Here is a 23,499-nt window from a genome sequence, read left to right on the forward strand (position 1 = left end):
CATTCGGACTGTCTTATCAAAAACAAATCTCTTACAGTTTAATATTACTTAAGTGAGAACTTAAATTTGAAATTATTTTGTCTGTTATGAATAGAGATATAGACATTTATTTATATTAGTAGACAAATTGGTAAATGAATTAAATAAAATTTTATATAATACTCAAAATGTATCCCTTGATTAAAAAACTTGTTATGTATTCTGTATTGAATAATTGTATTTTCTTTACACATTAAAAATTCATGTTTCATGGACTGCATTCAAAAAATTGTCAGTAATGGCGTCATTTCCGAATTATGCATGATGTTAAAATGGCGCCTATCTGGACTGCGGTATACAGTTAAGGTTACTTATATTTGAGTGTGAAAAGGTTATGCAACTTGACGCAAATTGCAATTAATGCATACAAATATATTTCAACATTTGAAAATTGAGAAATACATAAAATTGGATTGGATTATTAATGTAAAGAAAATGAGAAGAGATTTTAATTATTTAGAGACAAGAAAGGACAGACGGAAGAAATTAGTGAGGACCCTTAAGCACTAAATTCTTTAAGCGCTAAATTCTTTTTTATTAAGGAGTTAAAAGTAAATATATTTTCATTAATGGGTATGGTTCTCAAAGATAAATACAATTTATATATTTTCACATGTTTGTACTGATGGTAGCAAAGTAGAACAAGACATTGATAAAATTTCATTTTCTAGAATACATGTGTCAATTTTCTGTCATTTAATGGGTTCCAGTTATGTAAAATTTTCTGTGCAGCATTATGATAGAGTTTAATATTATTTTAGTTTCATTGTTAAATAGTAGTTTTTATTAAATAATGTATTTTTATACTCTCATATAAATTTGCTTTGATTTTATATACTATTAAAAATATGTGAAATTATTAGTACTGGTATATTTTGTTTAAGTTCATTAAAAAATTTGCAATAAAATTGTTTTTATCTACATTGTTGCCATCAAAGTATAAACTGGAACAATGAAATGAATTATTTCATTTAACTTTATATTCGAGTCTATGTTTGATTACCGTCCATGCACTCTCTAAGTGACACTCTCTTTAGAGTGAAACACACAAGTGTTGCATGTCCATTGCATGTGACAACAAGTCTTAGTGATTGAGATATATATATGTATACCGGCCTAAGTGTTTGGTTTTTATGTGAGTTGTAAATAATGTCTTATCGAATGCCATGTGTCATTCGGTTTTGTTTTCGGAGTTTTTGGCCATTGTGGTTGTTTTTAATGAATAAATATATTTTTAATTTGTTGGTGTGTATTAATTAATAATTATTGATTTATGATCAAGGGTTTATTTTGACATAAATGTGTGTGTATGTCAATTTTTCATCTTCACTGATTAAAATATTAAAAATACATAGGATTAGATGCAGATGCTTAATCCAAATCAATTTCCTATTAAGTTGATGTTCCTCTCATAAGGTTCACTAGTAATTAAGATTATATGCATTATGATTAAAAACTGCAACATACCACTTAAACGAAAAATGGTACTACACCTAAAAGTAACTGCATGGTATATCTGCAACATAAGATTTCTTAACAAATAAATATAAAATTTATGTATATATATTTTTTTATTTTCACTGCATTGTAGTGTACTTTTCTGCAAATATATATATTTTTAAAGTTAGAGTAAAAGTCATGCATTTAAGGGTTAAGTATGAAAAATGATAGAAATTAAAAAAAAAACAACGTATTATCCGCTAAAGTTTTTGTTTTCTTAAAAAAGCTACGTCCACTGACATAGTGGACAGACGCAGGAGGCCGATGTCTTACGAATTAAATTTCGAATTATTTTTCGAAATATAAAATAATAACGATATTATCATAATAAATACATGTAATTAGATAATTTTAAACATTAAGAATTTATCAAAGGATTAACATAACGGCCAGATTCGTGTGGATAATAAGGTAAGTTTACAAACAATATACCAAATATCGGCCGTCGGAGCCCGATTGACGTATTTCGAGGTAATCGATCAAAGCTTACAATGCAATTAATACGCGCAGATAAGTTATCACACGTATACTTTAATTATTTTTCTTGTAGACTTAATATTAAATTATTTGTAGATTAGTTGAAGTAATTTTTAATGCTTGCACTTTGGAAATCCCTCAAAACGTCAACTTCGAACTAACCCCAGATAACTGTTAAATAAATCTGTCATTCTTTAAATTATTGCCACAGAAAATAAATAAATGAATTTTATGCACAAATCTTTTTTTCTAACTTTAATACTACCATTAGTAATCTTTTAAGCGTCAGACAAAAATTTATACTGTAATGGTCTGATTTTGAAAGGAGATAGCAGTTTTTGTCAAGTAATATATTCAATATGACAGCTCCATTCAACTTTAAAGAATCGTGTTGAAAATAAAAGTATGATGCATACGATTTTTTTAAAAGTAATTTTGATAGGCATGGCTGAAACCTTTGATAAGGCTTTGACCTGACTTTGATTTATGGGACACCTTGTGTACATATCAAACCGAAGTATTCTTAATACTACTCTACATCTCATTACTCTGACAAATGAAACATTACCTTAGCCTTCAGAAGCTGGTAGTATTTTAACATTTCTTACCGACACAGGTTATTAAAGTCAAAATATCTTTTTTTAAGTAGGCATAAACAAGCAATTTTGAGTTGTCGATTAATTTAGCACTATAAGCAGTAAAGTTGCCACCGGCCGGGAACGCTGATCAGTTGAAGAGTCGGACAAAAACTGAAAAGTTGTTCTTTTAAATGAATTTTAACAATTTGTTATATGTAAATTATAATATCTACCATGTAAATGAGTTAACAAACCAAGTTCCACACATTTCGATCAACTTAACACTTTTGAATGCCATGATTTATATAATAATATACTTTATTTAATTTTAGATTTAAAGTTGTTGGTCTTGAATATCTTATAGATTTTTAAAATTTTTGAAGACGAAACATATATTAATATAATTTTTTTTAATAAGCTTGTATGGGATTCTTCCTAGGGCTGATAGATCTTGGAGGTTATAACAAAACGAAGTCCAAAGCAGAAATGTTTATATTCATCAAGCTTAGTCCATATTTATACCAATTTAAAACTATGAAAACAATGATTATTCAAGATAAATCGTAAGCCAATCACAAGTAAAGAAATATCGTAGCGCGCTCTCTTTCGCGCGATGTATATAAAGAATTATATTTCTGTGGAATTCCCCTTTTCGATATGCCGCTGAGGATGACGTAACTACTTTTAATATGAATAGTATTGTATCAGCTCTATGTTTATGTTTTTTTCTTTTAAATGATTGGAATCGTTGTTTTAAAGAAGATATACTTTTAATTAGAAGGTTAGAAAAATGATTAGAAAAAGGTTACCAGTATCTTAAAGAAAATCGAAGATATATACATATATTGCCTGTAAATACGGAAATGTTCTTCTACTTTTTTTTTGTCGACGTACGCCCACTGCAAGACACGGGCATGCTCCAAAGATCATTCAGACGAGCTATTCCTCGAGCTACCTCGGTGATGGCTCTTCTGCGGATCTCCTATTTTCTGATTCAATCTCGCAGCGACACTGGATGACCTTAGGAATTCCTACACGGCCCGTTGTAAGTGACCATTCATTTTAGTTAAAAACCATAATTAATTAAATACAAACTCATGTTTTATTATCTGTTATAACTCATTTAATGTGATATATATCAGTAAACTTATTACTATAAATTATTCCTAGCTTCATTGTGTTATTTAATCTGTTCCCGCTGGAGACGCGGCCACCGTTGCGAGAGGATTGTGGAGGTCGGGTAGAGGTCAGTCTTCGTCGGCGACGGTGACGTCATCGTCGGAAAGTTCGTCAGCAGAATGCGGACTGTCGACATCCGCTGCGTCAGGTGCAGACCGACGCCATTTTGCGCGTCGATTTTGGAACCATGTCTTCACCTGTCAATATAATAAGAGAGCTACAGAGAATATGTTAGGACAATACGTCATCATGATTGCAAATCTGTCCTTCGGGACTTCCACAGCTGGACAAGAGCCTCCTCAAAGATTTGTAATAGGACTAGTCGGAAATAGCCTGCATCTCATGTCTTCCGACGACCCTAATATAATCATGATATATTTCTTACTTAAGATTCACCAGCAGTACACGAAAGGTAAAAGTACATTAAAAGTATTTAAAATTTATTAAAAGTAAATGTGAATAAAGGTTTAGTTATGTGTTCCTTTATAGGTGACACTACATTAAAATTTACTATGTACAACGTTGTAGAAAGATCAGATCACATCACGTAAAAGAAAATAAAAAAAATGATCGCACGTAAGAGGAAACATCTGGATTACGACTTTAGACACCAAAAGAAATCTTAATTTAAAAATATTTCCTCCGACGCGTAATCTTCTTCAAGGCTGTGTTCAAAATATTTAAAATTTTAAATCTGTCATGGATGCAGTGAATTATTAAGATGGTTTCTAAAGACTCTATAAGAGTTGCCAAAGATATATACTCATATAAATATTATATTCTTGTCTATATACATAGGAATACTAATAATTATAAAAAATAGAGATGTGTATGATTATATTTTAACAGTAGAATTAAAGAAAAGTCTTTCATTATGACATTGATTTACTCCAGTTTCAGTGTACATTTACGTCGCTTGCAGGGTATGTCAAGGTCAATACTTAAAGTCAAAACTTACTTAAAGTTAACGAGGTATTCGGATTTTTTTCTTAGACCGAGTTTAAGTTACATCGTAAATAGTTGACAGAACTTTGTAGTTTCGCCTGGCGTCAACAGATGGCGCTAGTAGTTTCCCCGTATAAAAGGGACACCGTCCGGCAAAATTGACATTAATAAAGAAGAATCGACAACGAGAAGACGTACTATTAAAACAGTTACGTAATCATTAAGTATAAACTAGATAATTAGGCTTAGGGTTGTCGATAATAGGTTTATGCATGGTGGTAAACATTATAAGAAAGAGATAGAAATGGAATTTATTTTTAATTGTGATTATTGTCAGATTTGATTGTCGAAATAGAATGGGCTAGAGGTAGGTGGAACTAACCTGCCGATCGCTGAGCCTCAGTGAAGCAGCCAGGGCGCGTCTCTCGTCGGGACTGAGGTATTTGCTGGCGCCGAACCTGCGCTCTAGTGCTCCGGTCTGCGCTGCACTGAACCGCACTTGTCCACCTTTCCGTCTCCCCCCCACGCCCCACCATGGACTGCAGCAGGTCGTCGTTACTGCGAACATTGGCGACCTATTTATCTTTATATCAATACCTTTGCTTAACATTCTTTTCTCTAATTCTTAGTTTCAGACCTTATGTAGTTGTCATTTCAGTCGCCCATTGCAGAGAATGGGCATCTCTCATGGATATCAATGTACCTATACCATAATCACCACACTTGGCAAGCGGGTTGACAATTGCAGTGTAATATTGTGGTACGTAGAGGGCGCTGCTATCTATTTTCTAAAAACTTCTTTTGTGAGCAGTGGCAATCCTATATAATTAATGCGCAAAGTGTGAATTATATAAGATTGTATCCTACGATCGCAAGTCTCAGTCCTTTACCACATAGCTCTCTGTGTAATAATTATTATAAATTGTATTTACATTAATATATCGTTATCCTTTCGATCATAGAAGTTTGTAGTTATTATCGAAGTAATGTTAATGTTGTTTATAAAAAAATGTATTATGATAGTTCCAGCAGTAGGATATTCACTGCTGGACCTCTCTCATAGATCTGCAACAGAACTGGTTAGAAGTGGCTTCCACTCAGGGTCTTCCGACGTCCTTAGTACTTGGTTCAATGACATATTTTTATTTAATTATAATGTCTTGTAACAATGATTAGTTTAAATAAATATCAGGCGGACAGTCGGCACAGTTGTTTGAAATAATATGTACACTAAAGATTTGTAAAATAACACTGATATGAAATGTAAAAAAAATAACTATTGATACACTGCAAATGAATCACGTTTAGTTCCATGGGTGTAACAAGCAATTGTAGATATATCTGTCGCCGATAAGAAATAAAAAGTAATTTTGGATCGTACATTTTTATCAATCGATTAGTTGATAAGGCATATTAAGTGTAATTTACAATTAGGACAGTCTCTGCGTGTTCCGATATCGATAATAAAAAAACACTTTGGACGATGGCTGTATCTATCGGCGACTACGGCGAAACAGTTTAAAAAAAATAATTCTAACCTAAATTATTTTCTTATTTTTAACAACACTGTCAAATTGTTTATTCATGATTAAAAATATAGGTTTTGATGAATTTGCGCCTAGAAGCATTCTTCAAAATGGAGGACGGAGACGTTACGAAAATAGTTAGACATAACAATTAATTTAGACATACAAACATTTCAGTCTAGATTATAAAAGAAATAAAACTAATAAAATATTTCTATACAATAAGCTGTTTATTTTTAAATACTTATCAAATATGGAATATTGCATTATAATGTAGCTATAAGTTCATGAAATATTTAATGGAACCAGGCATTACTTCGCGGAAGTCCATCCTAAGTAAGAAAAGGACCAATATTTAGCCACTTCCGCACATGCAGTGATAGTCGTGCAATGAAATGCACCGCCCGCCAGCCCGCTGATAAATGCGCATGCGGCAAACAATGACAATTTGACTCTGTGTTTGGCACTAATCGGTGTAATATAGCTGAAGATGCCCCGTGGAGGGGTGAAACACGTGTTGAGTGATATGGTGGTGGCGGTTGTGTGATTCGCATTGTTGTCGCTATCGTCTGATGTCTTCTCTAGAGGTATCTTTATTATTAGGCTTAATAAATAACACTCGGAGAGTAATGGAGAGAGCTATGCTCAAAGTTTCGCAACGAGATCAAGTCAGAAGGAGATCCGCAAAAGAACCAAGATCACCGACGTAGATGGAAGAATCATCTACAGTGGCGACCGTGGGCGTGGGCAGGCTCCCACTAGGTGGACGACATAGTTAAGGTCGTGGGAAGTCGCTGGATGCCGGCAGCGCAGAACCTGTCATCGTGGCCAGATTTTTGAAGAAAGAATATGCCTTTCAGAGGGCATCTATTGACTGAAAATAATATGGAGTAAATTATAATTTGATTTGTATTTATGTGTAAAATAAATAATATTATTAGACATAATTTTTTTATTATTATTATATTTTGTGCAATTTGTATATACTCATTGCATTTGGCATTGGTTTTATCTTTGCCTATAATAAAACGAATAAAAAAAATTAAATTCTACTATTGTTTATATCCATGAAAATTGGAGAAAACATCGCAATCTTTATCAAAACTATTTTAGTACACGGATTAGCGCAACGAATGAGTATTATCAAATTATAATTAATCAATTAAAGCTATCGCCTGTTCACTGTATGGGCTTTACATGTTTTTATGTACGTAATGATACCATAACAAATATTTAGATATAGAAACACTTTTGCATTCGTTTCGTAAATTTGAGATGTGTAATTATGGCAATATTAAAAATCGTTCTTTTTGACAACCTAATGTCAATGTCAAATCTATTATTAAAACGTTCTTTATTGTACGATAAGGCTCAGTGAAAAAAAAAAGGATAATAAGAAGTAAAAATAGCGATATTATCGCAAATAGCCATTTTTTACAATCAACTTTTGGATAGACCTATTCACCAAGGAAAATAGATAAATAACAATATAGATAAATTGTGAATTGGTATTTTATCTGTATTGCTTATGTATTATTGTACCTATTATAATTATATATATATTATAAGTAGTCTGTATTTTATATGTATATCTATATCTAGTGAAAATTGTTTCACTAGTATTTTAAAACTGGTAGAGATTTAGCTTTTCTTATCAGTACACGCAACGTATTCCAAAAGCGTGCACTCATATATAATTAGATATTTATGAGTGCACGCACTATTATTGTACTAAAAATTGTGTATGGTGAAAGACGTCAAAAAAAAGTTCCTTCAAATACCTTTTTATGTAAAAAATTACGAGATAATCTTTATAATCACCATCTAAAACGACAACGACGTGACATTATCTTTGGCAGTAAAATTGTAGCCCATATATTCTCAATGTTAATTTATTTATGAAACTGTCACAGACTAGCTATTTCTTTCCTTTACACGCTACGGAATCTTCTCAGCAAATTGATCGTATCGTGTATATATGATTTTGGCAATAAAGTGAGGAATTTATACACTATGCCATGTATCTGAAGCTAAAAAAGAATTTTGACAGATGTCAATTATGTCAATATCTGTCATTGCTGCCGAAGCTAAGTTTTCTTGAAAAAAAAAAAAATAATGCGGCGATAATTTTTTTTAAATACCACGAAAAACAGTCATGGAAAATTATTTATATGTCTGTTGTTGTTGACATGTTGATATTTCTGTACTTTACAAAATGCTATTTAAATGCAGCTGATTGTTTTTAGCAATATTCTAAATTTTCCTTTTGATTTGATGAATCGATTAAATAAACGATTTAAAAAATAATCTTTAGATTCTTTTTCAAAGATTAATTATTAACTAAACTTTGAACTTAACTATTTATTATTATTTAATTATTATTAATAGTTAAACTCCATATTTTGTCTGAGTTTTTAATTCAGCAATTCCACAAATGCGTATTTATTTACTGGTCAAAAAATGTCGGGAAATTGTTTCTACTTTGACAGTTGTGAATTGTTATCGAAGTACGTACGTATATATGACATTAACAAGCTGTAATGATTATTTTATTTCGTAATAGCACAATTGTTTTAAAAATAATGAACTTTTAACTCCAAGAGACAGTCTCCTAAACATTATTCAATTAGAATAGACAGGGGGAAGAGGTTTAGGAATATTTTTAAACAATTTTAATAAAGCGTCTGTGCTTCATTTCTTTGTACTCTATTTTTTACAAAGGTCTTCTGGAACAATGTAAGTGCAATTTCTAACGATGAATTCTGTATCTAGTTTACAGATTTTTACTTGAAGGATATAACAAGAAAATGCCGAATGAGTGATGTAAGTTTGACTTTAAAAGTTTTACCGATATGGTATCAAGAAAATCTCTCGTCTTGATCGTGGGATATCTAAGCGTGTTATCATTGTTGGAGGGGTGTAGGGGATGTTGAAAAATAGAGCAGATTATGATAAATCTACTCCCTGATTCGTCAATCTACTCGAATCATATTTTTATCTTCACTATAATGGAATCCTCAAGGAAAGCGAAGACGTAGCTGCCCAAAGCAAACCTGGCGGCGGACGATCTTTGCAGAAATGAAGGGCAGTTGGAATGACGTGGAGTGAAGTAAAGCGCGAAGCTCAAGACCACTCGGGATGGATTTACTGTGGATGCCCTCTGCCCCATCTTGGGGAAATAGGAATAAATGATGATGATGATATTTTTCATTTAAAGCTTGTTAATTTCCTTAACAGCAGTTGAAGAACGATCACTTGTTTCTTCATCCCACAAATTAACATTTAAGCTATGTCGTTTGTTTTAGAAGAGCGCCTTGTTCATAAAGTACTTGTTGATTGAACGTTTATGTTTCAAATCGGATTGGAAGTCGTCGCATGACATTATTTCCGACACTGTTATGTTTTTTATAACACGCGATATTTTCGTAATAGGGATAAAAATTTTTTGTGGGAAATATAAATTCGGAACTCATTTGATATATGGACCAATTATTAACCTATTTTTGTATCGAAAATTTGTACTTATATAGTGAAAAAGTGTTCAGAATTAGATTTTTTTATAACAATTACGACGTTACGTTTTTAAACATCATCTAAAAATTATACTTCATTAGTTGGCTGTAAATTCGCGCCATTTTTAATTGGTGACATTATCTTAGACAGATTGTAGGCCATTTACTCTCAATGACAATTCGTTTAGGAAACTGTCACATGTGCCACATTTGTTTTTTTTTTGTTACAACGCTACAGAATCTTAGCTAATTGCTTGCTTCGTATGTATGATTAAATTGGACTCGAAGTCGTAAAAAATCATCCAATCCGATGCCGTTTTGTTTTTTATTACACGTCATAGTTTTGTAATGGTGATAAAAAAAATGTTTGAGGGAAATTTAAATTTTGAACAAAAATATTTCGATTTTTAAAACGAGAATTTTTATTCATACGCGATAAAGTTTCTACTCAAAAGTTTCTGAGTAACTTGATCTAATTATCGTTAGTCTATTTTAGTTTGTCGTCATGTTGAGTATGTAGTATGTGACTAGCATAGTCTTAGGTTGTCAGATTGAACCTATCAATTATACTGACATGAGATAAAAGCAACCATGCATTTATGGCAACTTCACATATAATTCGCGTGATTTCAACGCCGATAGCGGTGATTACATCAAATTATTGATTTTATTTATCTTAATAATTTAATTATTGATTGTGCGCGCAAATCTTTTTATCGGTTTTATTGAATTTGTACATTCCATTGTTTATGTGTGTAACATTCTATGCTTGTGTGCGAATTGATTATGATAATTCTTGTATAGATAAGGATTCTTAATTTATATTGGATTAGATTATGTACGAAATATTAAGGATGGGATTGTGGTAATCGCTTGATATTGTTAATCCGACTACTTTAAGCTTGTTGCTTCCAATGTTTTTTAGTTGGACGGTTCTCGGGGCTGACGATACGCGGGTCGTCAGCCCCGATGAGGTTTAGTGAAGCCGCCTTGCTGATCACATTTACCGCAAATATTGCTCTTCCTACCTAACTAAACTTTAAATATTGTTTACTAGTAGTTTAGTTTTAGATAAACTTCTCTCTGCACAATTCATTCTCAATACAACGCAGGTCAGATGCCGTTCGAGTCCAAGGTCTTTAAGGTTTCAGTTTTGTTCTTCTTTAGCATCGCATCTTATATTTCTAGCGTCTTAATTTCATAGATGGTTTACATTTGGAAAGAGTATATAAATATTAAAAATGGGTGTTTTAAAAATGATATGATATATTTCCTGCAGATGTAATCATAAGTGATTTTTTTTTCAACAAAACCAATTATAGTCCTTACACGTACATTTAATTATAATGTGATTCTCTTTAATTGGATATAATATTGTGATTAATTAGTAAATTTGTTTATAAAATGTAAAATAAATTTAATCCCCCTTAAAGTAATCCACGTTTGATAAAACGCACTTTTGTCAACGCTTTTTTCAGTCCTCCAAAACAGTCAGATTTGTTTTTTTTCCGGTATAGCTTTCAAGATCTTCGAATCGGTTTTTATCTCCTCTATCGTATCAAAACGGCGTCGCCGCATTGTCTCTTTGGGTTTGCTGTATAGCCAGAAGTCACACAGAGTCAAATAAGACGAATACGGAACTATATAAATAACGAAAAACAGATGATAAAATTGAGCGACGGAGTTTTTAACACAAAATATCTTTCAAAATGGTTTGGGCTAAGCCAAATGATATTTAAACTTTTGATATACAGACACCTGGCAAAGGAATTATCTTTAATTGATTCAATGTTTCTACTTCTCTGTATTTCTTTTCAATTATTTTATTAGAACCAACTTCTCAACATTATAGAGAACGTTTAGTGAACCCGCCTTGCAATGCATTGCCGATCACATTTGTCGGCTAGATTCTTCTAACTAATCAAATTAAAAATAATCTTGCCTATGATGCTTTAAAAGCTTGTTCTAAAAATAAGCGAATGTACTCTTATGACAGGCTTGTCCTTCAGCTGGTTATAGAGAGCTTTCTTTGTTATATCTCTCGTTTCTAAGTCAACTGCGTACAAATGCAATTTAAATCTATTGTTCATATGTGTTATGTGACTTTTAAGTATAATTGTTAGGTTTATTAAGTCATTGGGTCCGAAAGCTTCTTGAGTGGTAACCATGAGATTACATAAAAGATGAACGTACATACGATTAATATCATACTGTCGTCACGTGACACATTATGTCAAAGTATTGAGTTTTTGGAAGGCGTTTAACAAAGTTTATACTTAAGAATAAACATATATGTGTCTATGAAGAATGAATGGAGAAGCAAGGCGAAGAATAAAGTAGTTTGAATTGAGCTATAGGGGGCGTTTGCCCAGTTCAAGGTTCCGAAGACAGAGTGACATTTGAAGAAGCTGTGTTATTTATGAGGGGGAGTTAGACGCGGCATGGGTGACCATCACTAGATGAACAACTGACATAGTGGAGGTCGCGGGAAATCGCTGGGGAGGCCTTCACCTATATATGGTGATGATGAAGTGACAGTTGTATAGCAGAACGATTGTGAATTGTTTTTTATAGTAATTTGAAATTTAATACGTAATGATGTAACAGGCTATAACCTGGTCATTTATAGGACGTAACAGTAATCGATTTTATAGATTATAGAATGTGCAAGTGTTATAATTTGTTTGTCGCGTTAGATAGTGTTATCTTTGGTGCTCTTGCGTGACAGGATTTCCAATTGATTGTAACCTGAATTAATGTAGTTTATTGTTGACTTAAAAAATAATGTATCTAGGATTTAAGAGGTTTAATCCTTAATAGCCTAGAGTTTCAATTTTGATACCAATCTTTTATACCGAATGTTCACATTACTATAAGTTTTTTTTATAGGTTGGCTGTACGAATTTTACTGTTGTATAATATTCTTTCCAACGAAATTTAAAAAAAAATCTATTTTTCCCTTCATCTAGACCCTCAAGCAAACACAGTAATATTAAAAAAAATCACTTTCGTAAATCAGGCTATTAAGGGTTAAATAGCGCCTCGTGTACGGTGATTTTTTGTAGCGATGCAGTATCGCGACGGGGAGAAGACGAAGGTTAGTCGCGTTTGCGTCGCGACAAAAGTGCGACAGTAGCTAGTGAACGCGACAGCGCCGCTACTAAGTCGTCGTAGGCGAGTGTCCTGTATATCAAATTCTAATTGTAAATATCTAGGGACTTCTATGTCCACCAGTGGACATTCTGTGACTGAAATGATAACGATGATTGTTTTAAGTTTATCTTCACATAGACGTAAAGTTATGTTTTTAATCTTGTACCTTTCTCAATTTATTACGCATAACAAAGTGCTTCTATAGAATTTTAAGGAAAATATCTAAACATTTTCAGGTGTTAATTAAAATCAAGTGATATAGATTTTCTTGTTTTGTTATTTTGTAAAACAAATATATAGTGTATGTATGTATTAAATAATAGCTGTTTCCTGCCTGCTTGACGAACATAATAAACGTGTAACTAAACATCCATGTGAGTAAAAGTTTATAACATCCTAACTGAACTTCATTCGACAAAAAAATATTTCAACCAAATTTTAAATCTTTATGACTTATGTTTCCAGAAATGTCGTGACGAGTATATATAAAATTAATAAAACTAATATATAAAATTCTCGTGTCACAGTGTGTGATTGAACTCCTCCGAAACGGCTCGACCGATTTTCGTAAATCTTAGTGCGCATATCGGCTAGGCTGGAGAATTGGACAACATCTTTTTTTCATCCCCCTAAATGTTAAGGGTGGTACACCCCTAATTTTTTTAATTTTTTAGACAATTTTTTTTATTTATTTTTTTATGATATAGCATACAAAAATATATACAACCCTAAATTTTCACACGTCTATGATCAACCCTTATTTTTAATAAAAAACTTTTTTTTTTCGTTTTCGGGATCAGCTAGTATATATATATATATATATATATATATATATGATTATATATGATTCACTCCCACATATATATATATATATATATATATATATATATATATATATATATATATATATGTGGGAGTGAATCACGCAGGCGAATAATAGATGTAAATCTTTTTTCAAACTCTTTAATTTTTTCACGTCTTACATAGTTGACATCAACCGCCCCACCGCCATCTTACCCGAGAATGCCATAATCCATTCCTACTCTTCATTCATTCATCAATCAATCGCTCACTTCCTTTTCTCTTACGTTCCGTTCCCACATATATATGTAACATCATTATCATTTCAGACCAAGATGTTCACCGCTTGACGTAGACGAGAGGCCAAAGATCTTCAATAGGCTGGTTGTAAGCGGTCTGCATTCAGTTCCGAGCAGTAATAGCCGAGCGGTAGAGAACTAAGACTTGCGATCTCAGGTCTCTGGTTTGATTTCCGCGATACGACTTATATAAATAACACTTTGTGTGTTAAATATAGGATTGCATTGCTATGCCTGCATAAGTTTTCACAGGATTGACAGCAGCGTCCCCTGCGTACAAACATGGCGATTATGGTATATCCCCCCTATAGATATAGTGAGGTATATAGGATGATACAAAATTCTCTTATTGATCGTGATAAGAAGTATAGCGTTCACAATAACAGATCAATAATGATTATTCCTAATGTCTGTAATTACGTGGCCTTCGTGTAATTAAATAAGATAAGGATAGTGTTCATTCTTAAATTTTAATTGATAAAATTTATTTATACACCACCTACGTACTTTCGTACTGTAAAAAGTTATTGGCCTATAGCAGGGCTTCTTAAACTTTTGTCATTCACGACCCCATTTACGACCCCATACAAATATAAATAAAAATATTTTTTGACGATTTATTTACTAGCACTACTAACAATATACATATACATATGAAAATATATGGTTTTAGAATTCGTTTTGAAACTTACAAAAATCTAAAATTGCACAAAAAATTATAAAATTGTATTTATATTGTTTTTAACCATTCAACAAATGTCAAGTCTACTGCATTTCGCCAATTCTAGTGAAATAGTGTTATAAAATGGTATATATAAATATTTGACATTGAAATCCCTCGACACCAGAATTTTGCCACCCATAGTTTAAGAAGCCCTGGCCTATAGCATTACGATAGAAAAGATAGATAAATAATTCCTATATCGGAATGATCGCTGGAAACGTTGAGGTATTGGAAGTCTATAGGGGAGGGTGGAGGGGGCTATCTTTAGCTATTGACGTTCTATGGTTAAATAGATGATTGTTGATAAACTTTAAGTTTAATTTTTAAAAATAAACAATTTCTTGTCACAGTGATAGCAAGGAATAGGTGATTTAAATTCTCTTTTTTTTTTGCTGTTTCCTTCAAAACTTTTATTTTTTTTCCAATTGCAATATCTATCCATAAATATATTTCCCGTGGCGAAACGAAAATATGTTTTCTCCAGGGCAGCGCTTAGCAACAATATGGCGATAAATTTTTATCTACATATATTTTGAATTTGTTTTGGATATTATTTATACATACTTGTCTAATATCAAAATAAGTGACCATTAATATTACGGTGTTCATTCTTTTAGATCACGGTTTGTGGGATATGTTCTAATTTTGATTTTATTTTGGAATTTTGTAAATATAAATTATACACAGCATAATTATTGCAATTTGTATAAATCGTCTATCTTTTTATGTATATCCGCTTTTATTATGATAAATACTCGTTAAAATGATATTACATTATAATGTATTTTTAGGTTATAGTACAGTTTGTTTTTTATTTAGAAAAGTTATTATAAAAAAAAGATTTAGTTTATTGTGGGCTTTTCTCAGACCGTGGCGAAATTGAAAACCACGTAGCCAAGTATTGTAAGTTGCGATATATCAGTGCTAGTTTTTTCAGCAATTTAGGTTTTTCTAGCATTCTTCTCCAATGAGATTGAAAGATATCATCAAAACTGTCACTAATCAACTGTGAAACCGAGTCACCAGGTCACCAAAACCAATCGGAACATGGCTACGACCACGACAAGTGTACACATATGAGAAGAAAATCAATATTTTTCAGTCCATCTTGAATGTCTTCGTCTAAGAGACCGAAGCTTTCGTATATTTCTCTACGAGATTCACCCAACGCAGTTTCCTTTCAATGCCTTTCGTCTGGCATGAATCTGTGTCGCATTGCCTATGTACTTGGATATTTGTTAACACGCTAAATAGCACGTTATATAGCACGCTATATAACACGCTATATAGCACGCTATATAACACGCTATGTACCACGCTGTGTAACACGCTATTCTAAACAAGCTATAAAGTTTTTGTTACCATAAAGCATAGGTCCCAAACGGCTATCGTCCTTTATTAGGTGTTGGTGTTTTTAGTAGGATTATTATCGAATTCATACAATCTTGATACACATCTGTTTTTAAAAAAAATACATTTTATCTAGCCGTCTAAAATGATTACCTTATTTGGAGCGTAAATAAGAATTGAAACATTTAAGACGGTATATATATGTGAGAATTTGCGAGAAAAATAGCAAATATAACATTTTTCTTACATCATACAAATCACAGAGTATATATAAATATAGGACAGGAAATATTGATATAATTATTATATTTATATATTTAAAAGCGAATGAAGACGAAAAAAATTAAAAATATGTAATAACATTATTACTGAAGTCTTGCAGTGTTCGAAATTGAAAAAAGACTATTTTAATAATACTTGTTTACATTTAAGTGATCAAATAAATATAATATGTGATCACTCTGAAAAATTTTGTTTATTTATTTTTATTTATTGAATTGCAACCTTTGTACATGTGAATTCTTTCGTACTAGCTAATTTGATAACATAATTATAATTGAAATTTTAAATATAGAGTAATCTCACCTCTGTCAAATCCGTAGGTAGGCTGAACACTGTAAGGATGCGGTACGAGCCTGCCGGCCAGCTGACTGCGCAGGATCTGATCAGAATTCATCACCGGCTCACTGTAGTAGTTAAACGGATGCTTCGCTTCCAACGGGTAATTCCCCTTTACTCTATACGGCGTCCAGGGGATTCCCGCTTTGATCGGCATCGGGTAAACCGGAAACGCGCTCCTCGCATCTCCATTTATTTTTGTTATATCCGCTTCCGCTTGTCTTTCTGTTACGTTTAACCTCGGCTCGACTGGTTGCGGTTTAGATTTACACGTGAGCGGTTCCTTCGGTTCGTTGCTGAGGTTCCTGTGTGGTTTCTTCGCGTCCTTGAGGATGTCCTCTATGAGGAACGACTTCTTGTGCCTGCAAGCGCACATGCCGACGGCCGGTTTGATACTGCCGAATTCGTTATCAGGGTTATCAGTGCGCGCTCGGTAATTGATATAGGCGGAGCGGACACGCCTAATCGTCCGGAGATAGTGAACCACTTTGCAGCGTGCTTTTTAAAGGCATGACAGCGGGATTAGCACCAACGACAGACTGATAGCTCGCCACCATTGGAATGACACGCTTGTTTTTCTGAATCAGTATCGATTTATCTTCATTATCATCTATTATCTTCATTTTACGATCAACTAGGGACATCTGCGTCTTCTCTTGTTCTTGTCCTCTCCGTGTGCCTCGGTCTTCTGCTTTTCTGGTGTCTTTGAAAAGAGTCATGATATCCACATCACCTTTTCCCTCGTCCCTATTACCCATTTCCCGCCAAGGATTATGTGATTTAAGGTGTTACTATAAGATGAAGTTGAAAGAGCTTAAGGAAGATCACCAAGATGCAGTTGCAAAAGCGTGCGGCGTGCTTTACCGGGCCATCCATAAAACTTTTCAAAAATAGGAAAGCTTGGAGAAAAATGGTAGGGTCACGAGGAAACAGCTATGAAGAAGAATGAAACAAAAGCGTTCACATAATTAGTACGTCTAGCGTGTTGTGTTTGTTCTGATCCAGATGTTCACGGGGTACGGGGGATACGTTGAATACTGGTTTAAACTGAAGGAGAATCTCTCGTGCACCTGTGACCCTGCGGTGGACCAGACTGTAGCGCACCTGATCACAGGTTGTCTCGTATTTGGTGCGCTAAGAACGGATTGCCAGAGTCGTTTTGCAACAAGGGGTCGAAGAAAAGAACCTCGCATCACTTATGGACAACGAAAAGAGTCGCGGGACCATTCTAGAATACTGCAGAAGGGTCATAGGAGAGCCAATTAAAAGGCAAAAGAAAAATAAAGTATATACTTAAATCTGTGATAAATGCATGCATCTGTGATACAGGTATACTACAGGAGTATTCTGGTAGGAAAGCGACGAAAGTGAGGTGATGAATGAAAGGATAAAGAAAAAATGAAAGGAACGAAAGTATTCATTCTAAATCCTATGAAGATAGATAATATGTGATAGCATCCAGTCCTTCATCTGTTACAGATTTTAAATCTATGTTTTTAATTGGTTTCTGGTCATGCTTAGTCTGGATCCCCAGACATGGAAGCTAATTTCCTCTTTCCCTTTTTTAATACAGGAACCATCCATAAGGATTGTCAACATAGGTCCTTAGTTCTTTTTTTATTATTAGAATCGATGTTCAACAGACATTAGCGTCCGTGCCTTTGTTTTACATTCACACTTATTATTTCAGATTTTTCTCTTGCTCACATTTTGCGTGTTACAGTGTTTACAAAGTCTCTTAATCTATTTTAACGACGCCCTAACAATGTCCAGTTTTTGAGATTACGTTTCGTGCGACCACTTCTACAACCCTACTCCATATTACCATCCTCAGGTTGTGCGCCAGTATCTGTGCGGCGGTTGCAGTATTGGCCACATCGATGAACTTTGCGATCGTATTTCGAGTCTCGTCCGTGCAATACACGCACGAGTTCGTGTGACGTGATATTGCTACCTCATCATGGACACTGTTATACAGCCCAAGGGTTGTTGTTTTTATTCTTAGACATCTTAAACTAAAGCAGGATCCAGGGGTTTTGTTATTGAGAATATAACAAAGCTAATAACATATACCGAGGCTGTTTCTTTTCGCAGGCTGCGTTTGAATGTTCAACTGAGCCTGACGAACTCAATTGCGAAGTAATATTATCATCAAAGCAATTCGCCTGCGTGGACCTGGAAACGTCGGTACAGAGTAATTAAGCGACAGAGGCTTTTCGGGATAATGCGGCGATTTTATTCTTTCGAATAGAATACAGATAAAAAATCGTATATTCAACATTGGAACTTTTTTTAATCTATTTTAATTTTGAATCTACTCTGCTTTACAAGGCATTATAGTTGTGGAGAAGAAGCATAAAGAAACTCCACAACAACACATTTTTTAATAAAGTTTAATACAGATTAATATATATACACTTTATCAGATATAGCCTATCAGATAAATCCAAATAATTAGGCGACGTCACTGCCAAGGATTTTTGTCATTTGAATTTTCGTTTATTGATTAATAAGCCAATTCCGTCAAATCAACTATTAATATGCATTTTAAACTTTGTAAATGGTACTCCAATGTTGTTTTATTATTGCGAAATTTTATTATAAAATCTTATTCCGTTATTTACAAACGAATAGAGACTTTTTCAGTCGAGACAGTTATTTTCTCACGGTGCTTTGTAAATACACTATGGATTTTTACCTATTTTTTGAGATATTGGGAAAATGTACATATAAGTGTGTATTTATACACAGTATTATCATATTTCTCTATTATATAGAAGTTACTATAGAGAAGAAACAACCCCAATTTTGCAATCTTCTATTTCAAAATTAGAATGATACTTTTACTAGACATGTTTATCTTCTGTGTCTTCCTTTAATATAATAGTAAGCTTTGTTCAGTCTTACTTCTTTATAGAAGAAATGGATTAGTTTTTATTATAGAAGCCTATATTTTGTCCCGAAACCGGGAAACAAGTTTTGATACAGACGAAAACAGGGTGTTTCAAGGTGATTTTTCTTAAAAAATAATGGTTGTCGCTAGTCATTTCGAAATCATTTTTTTCTTCTTCTTTTCAGTAGTTGGACGCCCACTTCAAGGAAGAGGTTTCCGTCAAAGATCGCTACGATGACCGGTGCTGTGCTGCCCGCATCTAGAGACATTCTGCGCTTTTTAAACGGTTTTATTTAGTTCGACCCGTACGGAATTTATTTGAATCAAAAATAGAAATTGAAATTTAAGCACCTTCCCGTTGTCAGATTGATCTGAAATTTGGTACACACATTTAATTTAGATGACAATACAATAAAATAAAATCAATAACATTATAAATCTAAGATGGCCGCCGATACAAAATGGCGGAATACCTATTTTTCCTTAACCCCCTCAATATGGGTATCAAATAAAAGGGCTACACTAGTAAAACACGATGATTATGTCAAAATTTAAAATTCAAGATGGACGCCGTTCCAATATGGCGGACTAGGTACATATTTTTCCACAACCACCACAATATGGGTATCAAAAAACCTTTTAACTTAAAAGTTTTTTAAATGTATTTATTATTATTCACCTAGTGGGGCGCTCACGCCGCGTCTACCGGCTTTTGATTGCCAATCGAGAAACTTTCGGCTCCAACGGCCATCGATTGCACGAACGATTTGCGTCTCCTACTGCCACTTGAGACGGACAATTGTTCGCGTTGCGTTAGTGATCTTAATTCTTCTGCGAATCTCCTTACTTCTGATTCCACTAGATGGTACTAGCCTACCCACTCCCTTTTTTCGTAATTATTTATATTACTCGAATATACAGGAAGTTGTTATAGATATGTGATAGTATGTTTAGTGTTAAAAGAGCGTATACTTATATATGATTAGTATATTATTTTGTCGTTCTTCGATGCTTAGTCGTATTCTCTCGGCAATAAATATGTGATCAAAGAGTTTGTTATACTATATAGCCGATGAACTGAATTATAATCAGCCAGTCATGGTAGTGTATCGGAACTTTTCGCCACAGCGCACGGAGATGTAAATGCTGTAAATGAATCTTGGTTGTTTACTCTGTGCCGCAGACTTGTGTCTACTCTAATGGATTCCTCTTGAAAAACAAAGGGGTGAATTCGCGAGCGCACCTTCTCTCCTGAATAGGGTGTCCATAATTTATCCGGGAATAATAACGAATTATATTTTTTTTCTAATTTAAATATTTACTAATGAAAAACTGTATTGAAATTAAAATGGTTTTGAATTGTACATAAAATAATGCTAAATATAATTAATGATACTTTTTTCTAGTATGATCTCTTTATGTAAGACCTCACATTATTTTTGTTTATATGCTATTCAGCTAATTGTTTACACAAATCTATAAACCAATAACTATACAGGTTGATTGGAAATAGATGTAAACAGATGAACTTTCTGAGCTGGTGGTAGTTTACTATTTGTAGGAGCTATATTACGTCATCGTCAGTGGATCGAATAGGGGAATCCCAACAATACATTGCATGAAAGATCGCGTTCTCCAATACTTCTCGACGCGTAATTGGCTGACGATTTTTATTAGTTAACCACTGTTTTCTTAGTTTTAAATCATACACGTACACACTTCTACTTCGGACATTGTGTTTTTACTATCTCTAATACCTACCGGCCCTAAGAAGATTCTCAAATACTTATAACGTTGAAATAAATGAAAATTCAAAATTAAGTGCCTTTAAATAAAGATATTTTGAACTTGGATTTCAAGATAAGATGGCGGAAGCTATTCAATTCTTCGACAACAGCTATGCACGAGGACTATGATTTTGAGTAAAGAAGAAACTAGATAGAATTATTAAATAAGTTTAGAAGTACTCACAATCACCATCGAATCACTTATGCATTATGTGATTGTAGGGTAAAGAAGTTCGGTATGTTTGCGGGGTTTAATCGGCTATGGGATATGGAATGAAAGTTTTTTGGAAATAGTTTAAATTACTTTTGATTAATACGTGAATATAAGATATACAAGAGTAGACGCGACGGGAGCGCGGCAACGACGTATCGCTAAATATTTTGACTTATTAAATGTGTGTGTCCATAAGTGATTATAAAACAAATAATTTAGGACCATTTCTAATAATAATTATTGGTCCATCAAGAAGCATGGTCACCCGAGCGCAGCCCTCTTTGCCTCGTAATTAATGGGTGGAGTTTTTCTACCTTTTGTTACGGAAGGGCGGCTAATTGTCTCAAATTAATTGGACCGGGCGTATTTTTAAACCCTTTATTCCCTTTGTCCCGGCTAGAGAGGTAGCTGCCGCGCACGCTCAAGTGGCCACTATTCACTGTGCGATACGGCCCGTTATCCCCTGAACAATGGCCACAATGGAGACAAACGCTGTGTTGTCGGGTGTACGATTTGCGTTTGAAAGAGAACCGAAATCGTCGAGCGGCAGTCGATTTGTGATTTATTAATTCAACATTAATTGGGAATATATAGTACAGTCAGACTTTGTGAGTTGGTCCGTCCCAATGTAGGCGCTCACGTCCAAGATGTTCCTCACAACGAGTATACTCGTCTCTGTTTGTTGAAGTTTCTCTCGTATATATCTACACAAAAGCAGATTTATCTAATATATCTAGGTGATTTGTAACATTATCATCATCAGCATATAAGTCTATATATGACCTCTGCAATACACCAAGATTGAGGTGAAATGTTTAGATTATTTCGAAAAGCATTTCATAATATAAGTCGTCGTCGTTTCAACCCATAGATGCTTCTAGAATATCAGATATTGTATTGCATAGTTTACGCATTAATCTATTAAAATTAATATGTTTAGTATAATTACATTATAATAGATAATAGTTTAATTTTAATACCGTAAATACGCAAATCTTTTTGTTTTACATACATGCCTCTGGTTTATATTAACAAGCTGGCGTGGTTATTTTACCCCATAGACCCCAAGACATCATTGGAGATATAAAATAATCGCCGTGGTTGACAGGCGGGTTGGCGACCACAGTATTATTATGGTATGGAAAGGACACTGCTGTACATCCTCTAAAAATTTGTGTACACCAATACCTCACTTTGCGTCGTGGTTAAGTTCCAAAAAAACACGACGCAAAGTGAAACGCCGCAAAGTGAATTAACATTTTCTATAGCAAACCATGCAAAGATCTAAGATAGATTCCAGGGTTACGAAAATACTACTTTTTAAAAAGAAAATTGAACTAAGTGAACATTTAAAAAATAAAAATAATATAACTCTAGCAATAAATAAATTGGAAAAATATATACCTTTCTTGTAACCAGAAACAACACGTTAAAATTTATATAAATTTATTATTCTCTTTTAAAAAAAGCACAACACATTACATTACAACACGATACGTAATTGAAACTGAACACCAAAATTAGCAAAACAAAGTGAAAATAAAACTGTATTAAAATTGCGTTGATTTTTAGTTAGAAAGGGAATCCTCGAGTTTTGAAGGCATGGCGCAATTAGAAACAAAAGTGTTGCTATCTTTTGAAAAAAAAAAACAGAAAATTTAAAAAAAAAAGTATTAAAGACACGAACCCAAAACAACGCAACCTCCAAAATCTAACGACGCTCAGTGAAAATTAGTACTAATTAAGCAGCGACGCAATTTCGAAAAAACGCAAAACGAATCGTCGCAAAGCGAGGTATTAGTGAATATATAATTAATGCACTAGAGTCAATTATATAAGATCACATCACGGGATTTGAACCCGCGACCTACGGTCGAAGTCTCAGTTCTCTTCCGCCCTAGGCT

The 23,499-nt window shown here is 33.5% G+C and overlaps 1 protein-coding gene across 1 annotated transcript; it reads right to left on the minus strand.

Annotated features, from left to right (window-relative positions):
* Positions 1 to 3,766: 3,766 nt before the first annotated feature.
* HHEX (Hematopoietically expressed homeobox) lies at positions 3,767 to 17,077 on the minus strand. Its single transcript, XM_068763730.1, has 3 exons — positions 16,669 to 17,077; positions 5,101 to 5,276; positions 3,767 to 3,970 (listed from the first exon to the last, which is right to left on the minus strand). The coding sequence occupies exons 1-3, from the start codon at positions 17,075 to 17,077 to the stop codon at positions 3,842 to 3,844; spliced, it is 714 nt and encodes a 237-aa protein (XP_068619831.1). The 3' UTR covers positions 3,767 to 3,841.
* Between the last annotated feature and the right edge of the window lie 6,422 nt (positions 17,078 to 23,499).

This window comes from Battus philenor, unplaced genomic scaffold, assembly GCF_028537555.1.
Source record: "Battus philenor isolate CCGP_79_NKW_IND1 unplaced genomic scaffold, ilBatPhil1.0.hap1 SCAF_18, whole genome shotgun sequence".
Taxonomy (NCBI): Eukaryota; Metazoa; Arthropoda; class Insecta; order Lepidoptera; family Papilionidae; genus Battus; species Battus philenor.